This window comes from Parasteatoda tepidariorum, chromosome 10, assembly GCF_982258835.1.
Source record: "Parasteatoda tepidariorum strain Cologne lab strain chromosome 10, Ptep-v5.0, whole genome shotgun sequence".
NCBI classification, from domain to species: Eukaryota; Metazoa; Arthropoda; class Arachnida; order Araneae; family Theridiidae; genus Parasteatoda; species Parasteatoda tepidariorum.
In genome coordinates, this window is record NC_141764.1 from 101,153,327 (window position 1) to 101,165,859 (window position 12,533).

The 12,533-nt window shown below is 28.3% G+C and overlaps 1 protein-coding gene across 3 annotated transcripts in view; it reads right to left on the minus strand.

Moving 5' to 3' along the window:
- Pdk (pyruvate dehydrogenase kinase) overlaps nt 1-12,533 on the minus strand; it is a 55,214-nt gene that overhangs the window by 12,391 nt on the left and 30,290 nt on the right. For all 3 annotated transcript variants that reach the window (XM_071184342.2, XM_071184344.2, XM_071184346.2), the window contains exons 3-9: nt 11,091-11,159; nt 8,041-8,225; nt 6,469-6,555; nt 4,946-5,023; nt 3,608-3,684; nt 1,868-1,969; nt 137-244 (exon numbers count right to left, since the gene is read on the minus strand). In XM_071184342.2, the coding sequence (XP_071040443.2) occupies nt 137-244; nt 1,868-1,969; nt 3,608-3,684; nt 4,946-5,023; nt 6,469-6,555; nt 8,041-8,225; nt 11,091-11,159 (706 nt within the window). The remainder of the gene's footprint in view (nt 1-136; nt 245-1,867; nt 1,970-3,607; nt 3,685-4,945; nt 5,024-6,468; nt 6,556-8,040; nt 8,226-11,090; nt 11,160-12,533) is intronic.

A 12,533-nucleotide genomic window follows, 5' to 3' on the forward strand; every position in this document is an offset into this window, starting at 1 on the left:
TTTCTTTATTTTCTTGGCATTCTTCATTTAGTTTTATAAATCCTGATTGAAGCTGTATTTTAGGTACATAATTAAACCACTCACAAATACTATAATACTAATGACAGTTTATACACAAAATCTTCAAGAATCATACCAAAGGTGTAGATTCAACAGATGATGAAGGTTTAGGAGCAGTAGAATACATGTAATGAAAGAGGGTTTCTGTGAGGGAACGAGGAATCCCACCTCCCCTGTCAGACATCTGTAATACAAAAAACAAAATTTTGATTATTAAAAGAGAGACAAAAACGTAAGACTTGTGCTCATTAAACGGCATGGCATTTTGGAGATGCAAATCAGACTAAAATTTTTACACCTCACTATTTAACATTCTCGAAAAAAAATTTTTAACTGACACAGTATGAAGAGCCTTTCACGGAACCGAAACTATAAAAGAATGTAAAATTTTTTAACTCGAAATAGATTTATAGGAAGAATACTAAATCAAAATTAATTTCTCTTGAGATTTCAATGTAGTGACACCTCCATTAAAGACCACTTTTATTTACGAACACTTCTAGGAGGCACGGAATTTTTTCTGTTAATTTTGAATGGAGATTGTTCGCCCTTGCGAGGTTTTACTCTATTTCCAAAAGTAATGATTTTGGAGGTTAAAATAGGGATGGCCCAGCATTATTTATTCTAAATTGAAGAAAAATGCAATTCCTCAATATCAAAACACTTCCACTCACTGTTTTTAGAGAGGCTCAATAATCTAAGAGTATAAAGCCGAATTAAAAACTCGACATGATTAGCCGTATTACATAACATGAGTAGCCATAAAACATTATATAACATGAGTAGCCGTAAATATTTGACCACAAATTTTGCAAGAGGAAATTTCATGCCCTGCAGGGATTAGTAGGACTGATACATGTGGCAAATTTAATCATTAAGCATTATTTATGTAATGTTCAATCAGTATCGAATAATTGGCATTCATATTGTTGATAATCTTAATAAAAGAGGAATCAACAAATTTATTCTATTGAAAAGAATAATAGCTGTTAAGAATGAACATAAAATTCATACAAGTTACAAAAAAAATTAAAAAATGCAAGCTCGCAAAAATAAAAACCAGCTTGGCTCACTTATTGTGCACATGTTATTTCGGAGCCATTTTACAGTAATAGTCTTTTAATTGTTCAGTCCAGATTTCTACTTTTTTTACAAATTAAAGATACAGGGGAAATATAAACATACTTGAAAGCTACAGAGAACTTCTTTGCAGCTTAATACCTCACTCCTGTTACTAATGCCACTTGAAATCTAGCAAATTTTTGAGCCAGAGGGTGAGCTTCTTGTCTTTCAGTGGCACCATCTATGGCCACGATTTTAGACACATGCACATCACAGCATGTTTTTTACAGGAAGAACTTAATCACACTCTATTCATCCATCTGCAGATTATAATTTTGGCCTAAACCAGTGAACGATCCATCTCCACTTTAGTACCCCCCCATTGGAATTGATTTTTTATGGGAACTTGGACGACTTAGTGACGACTAATTTAACGAGCACCCATCACTATTTAATACACGGAGACTCTTCAGCTGGCTGGATTTAAACCCCCGTTTTCACAAACAAGTCCAACGTCCTGTCAGCCAAGCTATCCATTCCCGCCTCACTCATAAATTTTTGATACATGAAATTTTAAAGTTTTTCATAATCCATACTAATAGTAGTAGAAAATGTAGAAAACCTGAAGTAGTTAACATCTTCATGAGCATACAAAATAAATTTTTCTTTTTTAATATGCATAACTCCATTCTGGTAACTACAAAAATAAATAATGTTATTCAAGATAAGTAAATAATGTACTTACTTTGATAGTGAGATCTTCTTTACCAAGAGATACAAGCACTTTAATGGGAGGCAACTTGTCTGCATCACTCCCATGATATTCAACAACAGCACGCATAGCATTCTGTCAACAAAATATCCAGACATTATACATCAAATTTAGTATTAAAAAAACTGTCAGTAATTCTTATTAAATTATTGCTTAACAAACGCTAACAAATATTCACACAAAACAAAATATAATTTGAACAAGTTAGAATGATGCAATCGCACAAGCAAAACAATTGCTTTAAAAAATGAAAAATATTTATTACCCTCTTAATTTTGTAAATTGTGCAAGAAAATTTAATTTTTACTTCAAAATTTAAATGATTTTTAGATTAACTTTTAAAAGTAAAATTTAAATCATTTTCAGATTAACTTTTCCATGCAATTTAACTCCCATATAAATAATTTTAATCTAATGTTCTCAATAAAAAATGGTATTCTTAATCAGAACAGAAACTGATATCTAGAAAAGAAACAATTTCTAAAATACTATGTTTAAGATGTGCAACTATTTATTCAACATGCATTTAAAATAAATATGTAATGATATTTTAATTATTTAATCATACAGGAAAAACAGGTTAGTTTCAAACTTCTAAGAACAAAATATGTTTACAAACAAGAAATAACCAAATGCATAAGTCAATATTCAATCAAGAAAAAAACAATGTGTATTGTTTACTTATTTTCATTAAAACTGCAACTTGTAACTTTAGTACCATTCATTCTAGTGATTCAATGTAAAAAAATGCATAGAAAATAATGTGTCCCTTGTTTAGATAGCAATATCAGAATTGCATACAAGTACAAATTTGTATTTTTCATATGTAAGACCAGAGATGCCAACTTGCTCCGGACAGCAAATATTTATTTTAAAGTGGTAGTTTATCAATTGTGATTCTTGGTTTAATAAATTCAATTTAGTAGATTTTTATCCACTACTATTTCTAAATAATTCGTAGGCTTATATAATTCACCACTTTATAGTACTTTTGTCGTGTTACCTGTTAAAAAGCAAACAAAAATAGTCAAATATTGGCAAAATTTACTTCGTAGTTATCTACCGATTTACTAATGATTTCGGCCTGTCCGGAGCAGTTGGCATCTCTGTAAGACCCTTATAACTTCTAAACTATTGGTCTGATCGTTTTGGGATTGGTGTAATTCAATTCAGCATGAAAAAACTCTAAAGAAATATCCTTTATTTACTATAATTACTGGGCGACAATTTATGTATGAAAATGTTATATAAGCTTGTTTAAAAATTTTACTTCATTGCATTAGAACAAATCTACCTTTTGCTCTCACTCCTTTATTAAAAATGAATGAGAAATTATCATACTGGTTTTTTTCTTAATTTGATTAAGATCAAAGATCACTTTTTTTAAAAATCAAATAATTAAAATTACTGATTGAATGATTATTTCATTTCAATTGCTGGCCTTTTGCATCATTTACATTAAAAGTATTAAAAAAAAATTGTACTAAGATTGTCAAAATAAAGTGTTCAGTCTTGTCATGATGATGCTTATCTATAATTAAACCATTTAACTTTCTAAATTAAACTCTTTACGATTTTCTGTCTTAACTTTAGAATAAGATCCACTCAAATGCTTCTCCAAATTAAAAAATATAATTAGGATGGTTTAAAATCAAACTAATAAATAAAATTCAGAAAAGAACTATGGAAGAAAATTTTATAATTCATACTCACCTTAAAAAGTTCAAACAACATATGATATAAATGTGATGGTACATATACAACTGATATAGGCACGCCAGGATCAACAGCTAAAATAAGTATGAAGTTATTAGAACAAAAGAAACATAATGAGAATTTCTTTCATGTCTAAAAAGAAAAACTACAAATTTTTAATAAGATAATGAAATTGCAGTAAGAGCTCAAAATAACAAATATGACATATTACGAGAAATTTGTTATCATGGCAAGTTAGACTCATCACCAGAATGTTAATGTTAAAGATACAAAAATTTTATTTATAACAAGTTAACAGTTTCTTTTACTCTAATACTTTCTTTTTTTTTTCTTTAAAGAAAAAAAATTTTTTTTTTCATTTTATACAAATAATCCCAAGAAACAGAAGCAAAGAGGTATTACTAGAAAAAAAACTTCATTCGCTTAAAAAAAAAGCGATGCTCGAAGCGAATAAGTTTTTAATCAAGTAACATTTCCATGCTGTTTAGGTGAACAGTATTACACAAAAGAGGACAAAACAAAAGATACTTTTATTCAAATCTAGCATTACTACAAGAAAAATAAAAACCAACATTATTTCATATTAGTTACTTCATGCAATCTAAACGTTTTATGTTTAAAAAGCATACATGTATGGACAACTATCAGCAGAATTATATTCTGCCACTTTTATATTTATATTCTGCTGTGCACTTAAAAAAAAAAACTAGATAACTACCATGACATACATCTGCTGACTAGATAACTATCTTGTCCCTTATTTCCCTTCTCTCAACATTCAGTGATATCAAGACATCAATAACTATTGCACGCTATTACACTAAGGTACTTTTAATTACCATTTTAACCCTTTGAGCGTTAGTCTCAGCTTTTTTTCAAACTTTTAGCTCCAAACTTTCCTGCAAACATGGTTTCCCCCATATTATTCAATGGGAGAGTAGTGCATAGCATGGAAATTTTTTATACAATTTTACGAAGGGGGCTCAATGATAACATTAAATGTGTTTATTAGGACCACATTTTAACTAACCAGAGTTGATCAATTTCTTTTAACTCTTAAGCCCCAGTCATGAAGTGAGTGAAATCCTTATCATGGCTAAATTAAAGTTTCAATACTCATGTTATCAGTGACAGTATGGTGAGGAAAAATAAAAATAAATCTAATTACAATGTATAAACATAGCACATTATTATTTATGTAAGGAGGAGAAAAAAATCTAAGAAAAAAAAGCTTTTAAATTGACTAAAGTCGACAGAGGTGTCAAATGAAAGCGTTCCGATAATCAAAATTTCATTATACCATGCATAAAGGTTATCTATTTTAAAAATGCATACCACAAATTTCTTCAATTTCAAGGCTAGGAGAAGCCATATAATACTGGTCACAAAGGAACTGGGCATTTTCATAAGCATCTATAAATAAACAAACAAAGTAGTATTCAGCATGTGAGAGCTTCAATTATGCATAGTTACTTTGTTTTAAGAGAAAAGTTTCACTTCATATTTTAAAAAGTAACAAGTAATAAATTGAAACAAAATATTTCCTTTATTAAAAATTCTATATTATCTTCTAAAAACAGGCAATTAAGGTGTTATTACTTTTATAAACTTAACAACTATTTTTTTATGAATCTACTCTTTAAGAGAGAAAAAGTTAAAATCAAAGAAAAAAAAGTTTGTCAGATGCAAATAAAATATATATATGGGTGACTGTGAATGATAGAAATGGGTAGTTGTTGACTTCCACCGGTGAATGTTGACAATCACATAGTCGCTTTGGTATATGTCTGAAATATATTACTAGGTCTAGTTAAGTCTCTGGTACATCCTACACTTATGTTTTTTTAGGTTCAGTGCCCCTACCTGGTATACATTTGCCCGGGATGCCCTACATCAGGGGTGGCGAACCTTTATACACCAACGTGCCATTTTCTCTAAAAAATTGCTTAATGAGGTCGTAGACGTGCCGTCAAATAATTTTGACTTCGTGATTAATGGGCAAAGAATAATACTAATTACTATCAACTCAAAACTCTTTATTTACATTGAAAAAAAATACATTTTGCAATGTCTCAGTTATACAAGTAATTCAACTTAAAGTAACATCAGTGTGACTTCTGTTGTTGCAGATTAGATGACCAATAACTTATATTAGGTTGTAAGATGTTAGTTTAAGCAGGACTGTTGATTTTTTTTGCTAGTTATTTACTGTTAGCTTGTTTTTTACTCTTAATAATTGTTATTTAGAATTAATTTTAAATTTTTTTATTAATAATTGCTTATTATTTTGTTTGTTTTTTGTGAATTTTAATTTAATTGTTACATATGCTTCATAGCGTAATAACATTTGTGTAATAACAATTCATAGTGTAACAACAATTGTGATCGGTGGAGTGCCCAAAATATTGTGTCGCGTGCCATTGGTTCGCCATCCCTGCCCTACATCAATGTTTTAAGGTCAAGTGCCACTGCGCAGTATGCATTTAACTGGTACTGGGAACACTGATGATTCTCCTAATCTATCCTCAGCAGATATTAAAATATCGAATAAATAGAACAATATCAATGAATAAATTCATATCAAATAGGATATAACACATATTTCAGACATTCACCAAAGAGACTATGTGATGGTTGACATTTACCGGTGAAAGTCGACATTTTCTTTCTTTCATTCATTCACGGTAACATACATGTACATATTTAAAAATTGGTGTGCCATAATTAATAAAGGAGCTTCTTTATTAAAACTTAATAAATCAAATATTTTATTTACTTTGAAAATATATGCATAAAAATTAAGTACTTACTAGAATAAATAAAGATTAAACATTAGTTTATTTATTTCAGTAACTTACCTCTTAAGACAGATGTAACATTACAGTTAGGATCAATGCAGCCAATATGTCGAGGATGGCCATTTAAATTAGTGCCAAACAGAGATGCTGCAAAAATATTTATATTAAATTTCAACATAGGCATCCACCAACTAAGTATTTGATATTCTTAAGAAATGTTTTAAGAATGAAGTGCATATCATACATACATATAATTCCATGTCAGGAAAAGAAATTATAATTTTTACAAGTCTTATTTATAAATAGGAATAAAATTATAATACTCACATTTTGTACAAAAAGGTTTCAGAAAAATATGTTTTTGACTAAATATATTAATTATTCAAATGTTTTACAATTATGAAACTTAAAAATCAAAACCATTTAGTACTTAACATTTAATATTATCAGAAGTACCAAAAAAATTCTGCCAGAAAATGAATATTCTATTGAGATATATGAGCGATGAAATCTTAAACGTTAAATAGGATGCCAATTGCAATACTAATGGCATATTACTTGAGTGAGGAATAGAAATGAATTTGCTATCCTTCAGTTGATTGTTTTGGATTTTATAAAAAATATAGCTGGTTGAGAAAAGATGGGGCAAAATGATTTAAACAAAATGGGTTTTTAAAATCTTTTTTTTTTTTTGGAAATAGCAAGTATTGAGAGAAATGAGGAGTGAAACTCTGACTAGATTTGAAAGAAGGCTGTTGCTCTGTGGTATCTTTAGTTACAGACAATCTAAATTAGATAACATTCTGCTTTTGCAATTAAATAAATCAAATTAAACATATTTTTAATTTGTCACTTCATTATTTATTACATACAGTGGTCATCAAAAGGCCTTTAAATGTTTATTGAGATCATTAGAAACTGAAAATATCACAGAGCAGCAACCTTCTTTCAAATCTAGTCAGAGATTCCTTCCTCAACAATCGTTGTTCCAAAAAAAACATATGATCTCTCAAGAGACAATTTTGTTTCACAGCAATGAATCATTTCTCTCCCCCCCCCCCATCTTTTAGACAACCAGCATAAGTATTGCATTTATCTGAGATAGTGAGCTAGTTCAGCTCCTTACAAACTATAAAAAGCATACAGTATTAATTGAAAAAAAATACCTGAAATTTGGATTGGCTGTAACATCTAAAAAACATTTTTTGTAAATCAGCAGCTAAATAATACATCGAATTTTAAATAAACTTCTTTAATATTCGACTCCTCAAGAACTATTCAACCGATTTCGTTCCTCAAATTTTGTATTTTTAAGAAATATAAAATTATATTCTACAAATTGACACAAGAAATTGTACACTTTAGAAACCAAACTTTTTTTTACAGGAATGTTTGTTCGGAGAAAGCTTATTTTCATATCTGATTCAGTAGCTTAAAATATGTTCAGCACTAACTGATTAGCATATTTAAGACTACCCCCTTGGACCATAAAAATCGAGCCCTTGTTTGTGCTAATCCGATCATTAGATCAAAAGTTATTCAGGAGTGTTTAGTTTTTCACAAGGGACGGGGCACACAGTCTTTAAAATAAATATATAGAAAGAAAACAAAATAAACATCATGGAAACTTACTATGTTGATTAATCAACATGCGTATGGAGATGCGGCTCATATAGAATCGATCTAAGAAATACTGTATGCTGTGCTCAGTTTGTTGATCCAGTGGGCATACCTCTTTCAGCTCAATCACACCCTGAGCCATAGTTGGAACAACATCATTGTGGCGGTTGTGAATTTTCAAAAGGCGATCACAGAAACTGTAAAAGAATCACTTTTTAAAAAAAAAAAATTATTAATTCATGTGCCTTAAGTAAACTGTAATTTGAGGGTATTTTTCTTTGTAGGAAAATAAAAAGAAGCAACAGCCTTGCCTTAAAATCAAAGTAAATCTATTATTTTAAAATACCATGTAGCTACCAAATAATTTAAAAATTAAACAGTTTTTAAGTACTGCCAAATTGAAAAGATTCTTTCACCAAAACGAAAATTAAAACAAATGAATAATTCTCAATTGCAGTGTCCAAACAATTCAGCGTTAGAGTAATGTTTCAAATATTAAAAATAAGATCACTAACACAACTTTTGACAAAACTGTGGCTTTTCATCACATTAATATTTTGCACAATTTTTATAATTGACAAAGAGGGAACTGACTTCAAACAGATTAAACAGAACTTAAAGACACACAAAACAGTTAAGTTATTAAAATAGTTTATAATCTATCAAGTGTTAGGAAATATTATTTAATATGATGACAGAGCTTTCAAAGAACAGCCTAAAATATTTTAGAATTAGAAAAAAATCTCAAAACAAGTCTTTCTTCATGTCAATCTGTGTGCCTGATAATAGATTGAAAATGTTAATTTTTAACAATCATCAAATGAATCAGATACTCTATAAAATAAAATAAAAACTTGGATATTGTGTTTAATATTTGCTTATGAAACATGAGGACATATGGGCAATTACACCATTAACGAATGTTGTATCTGCAGGCCTTAAATGCATATAATTCAGTTTTTAAAAAAAATTGGGAAGATGAAAATTAAAAACTCAAATTTTTTAGAGACTTTTATAAGTTTAAAAAAATTTTAAATATTAAAAACTAATTGTTATGTTTGCAACAAAAAGATTTCAATTTTAAAAAAAATTCACATTTCTAAAAACTATAACAAGTGTAAATGATACCAAGATTTATCTTTTCAAAAAATTAATAGAATATAAATTGTTTTAACTAAGTTATACGCTTTTAAATTTAGCAAACACGAAACATGCAAATAGTGGAATTGCCCAAAGGTAAATAACGTACCAAAATTAGAAAAAATAGGAACAAAAATCTAAGCCTAATTGACATCCTTCAAAATAAAACTTTCCATTTTTCACAATAACATATATTTACACTAAATAATATAAATATGAAATTAAATAACTTTCTTAAAAATAGAACTGTAAAAAAAGTTTTTACAGTTTTTCAATTTGTGTAGTATACTTATATCTTGAACCATAGAAAGAAATTACATAATACTCACTTTCAAAACATGTGGAATGAGAATTATAAAATGAAAAACTAATTAACAACTAATTAATAATAAAAACATACCTTGTCTCCACTTAATATTAAAGTGTGAAAAAATACTCTGCATTCATAGTTTTATAGCAAATAAAATAAAATGTAATAAAAATGCAAACAAGTTATTATTTCTATGGAAAAACTTATAACTCCAAAAGTTGTATGAGCCTTATTTCATTAAAAATAATCCTAAAAATTGAAAACATAATCTAATTTTTATTGACAAACATTTCTATAAATAGCAGATTTTCTGAACCTCTTTCCAATTTACAAATTTAAACTATTATTTTGGAATAACATGAACTTCAGCTTATCAAGGTACTTTTTAGGCAATAATTAGCAGAAGCAATAGAGACCAATAATTTGAACCTAATTTTACTGGCTTGACTTAGTAATTCTGTGTAAATAGTATAAATATATGTATTCTGTGTATATAGTATAAATATGTATTCTGTGTATATATTATAAATATGTATTCTGTGTATATAATATATATATGCATTCTGAGTGTCAAATACACCAAAAATCCTAGAAGGGAAGTGTAATTCTCTAGTGAGGAAAATAAAAGCCTGAAAACAGATTAATGTAGGTAAAATTGAAACTAAATTTTAAATATAAAAAAAATCCTTTATTATTATTGGTTGAGAGAGAAAATTCACTACTTTACCTTCGATTAGCCCTATTTAAAAGCTTTGATAGTTAAAATATATGATTTGAAATTCTTTCTTTTGTCCAATGGATAAAATATTAGGAATTTAAATGATAATAGATGAATAAAGAAGTAGAAAAGTGGTAAAAAGGGACCCAGAAATATTGAAATCCTGAGTTTCTAACAATCCGTTTAGTGGAATCACTGTTACCCCCTAGTTTGTCTAATTATATATCTTGAATTGTAACCGTTTTATTAGAGTAAACAATGCAAAATAAATCGTAAAAAAATTTATTGCCGGCAGATCCTTTGTCCTCGTCCTAGCGATTAATGCTTTAGGCTTCAGCCAGGATAATGAATTTTACCATATTTTTAAAGGAAACACATAAGATGAGTTTTCTTAAATACTACAAGACTATAAACTTCAATAATGTTTTTTTTACTATAAGTATAACTATATTTCCCCTAAAAAAAATATGAAAAAAGAGGTTCTCTATATTTGAACATCAGTGACTAAGAATTTGAATAATTAACACTTCCTTTACTACACTAATTTATAACTATTTTTACTACACTAACTGCTTTTCTGTTCTGTACTAAATTTTATCAAAGATAAATTCACACAGAAAATATGAAAGCAAAATTTTCTTCTGTTTAACATCAGATTATAACAAATTTAATTTACATTGTTTTATACCATAAGAAAATACAAAAGCTAAGATAGATTTACAATGATAATAGACAAAAATAATTAACTGATCTATAGGATAGACTAACACATTATTTAAATATTAAAAACAATTGTAAAAATTTAAAATTTTATATATTTTTTTGCTTCTAAGTATAGTTTAAGTAGGGCACTAAATATTGCGAACTTCATTAGAAACACCTGCTGGCCAATACCTTTCTAAAGTCTTCTTATTAGATTCTGAAGTTTCATAGACTAAGATTTCTTCAAAACTTCTTTCATACCTATGAAATAAAGAATATACGTACTATGAATAAACATATCTGTACAATAAAATTAATCCTATATAAACATATATGTACAATAATTTTAATCTGATTACTTAAATTAATGATTATAATCCTGTAACTGGGCCCCTTTAATTCAAGGGCTTCAAAATTCTTAAGGTTTTGAAGACTTACCAATAACATTTAAAGCATGTAAAAAAAACTACATATACACTATTTTTTTTTCTAACCTTTCAATATTGTAAAAAAAAATTAAAGCAAATATTTGTAGTATATTAAAATTTCATATTTTGGCATTTATATAAATATTTCGAAAAAGTATTAATATATTTGATATTATTTTTGAACTATGAAATTGAAATGTGTTAATTTGGGGTCAATCTTTTAAATTTCTGATCCTGATTTTAAAGTACTATTGAATTAGTTTGAATTTTAAAGAAACTAGGCAGTGTATTCATTGCAGAAAAAAAATGGGTGAGAATTTCTCACCCTTTCTCAAAAACAGGGTGAGATTTCAAAAAGTTAAGTGAGATTTCTAAAAATTAAAGAAACACGAATAGACTTGGAAAAAAATTATTTCTTTAATTATGATACATTTTTCACATCTTCTAATTGAATATTTTTGCTGCATCATCATATGGAAAATGTCCTATATCTACTTTTTCATCGGCTATTATATTTATTTGGCTGAAAAATATCCGTATTTGTTTCGTTTTGACCGTTTCTATCGACATTTGTTTCATTTTCATTTGTCCGTTACGGAGTAGAAGATGTCGCCTTAACAAGGTATTTGTCCATCTTACATTCATGCATAAAAAAATGCAAACGTCTTACACGAAGAAACCTTACCTACGGTGAACACGTGGTTGCAGAGAAATGTGTTCTGAAAGGGATTCGGTGGTTCGGGGGGGGGGGTGTTCTGCTGTTCGCTCGCACCGGTTCTGAACAATACTGATAAATAGGGAAGCTAGATAACAAAGACCGATGTTCAAAATAATGAAAGATCAAGGAAGAAAAGTGAAACGGATTTTATTCAAAAAGGCAAAAGACGAAATTTTTTCCAAAATTCGTGCATTTTGAAATTGATTATTAGAGTGCGCGAACTTCTCGCGTTAATCATTTTTTATTGCGAGAAAGGACAAAAATATGCGAGATTCTCGCGTTCTCGCGCTGTAGTGAAAACACTGCTAGGTATTACATATTAAATATTTTAATAGTTAAGAATATTACAATGCATTGAATGGTTTCATGCTAGTTAGAAAACTTTTTTTTAAACCTACATAAAGTGTAATACAGTAACTAGTTTCCACTTTTTCTTAAATCTTCGTTTTTATAAATAAACTCCATGACTAATTAAAAAAAAAAAAACAT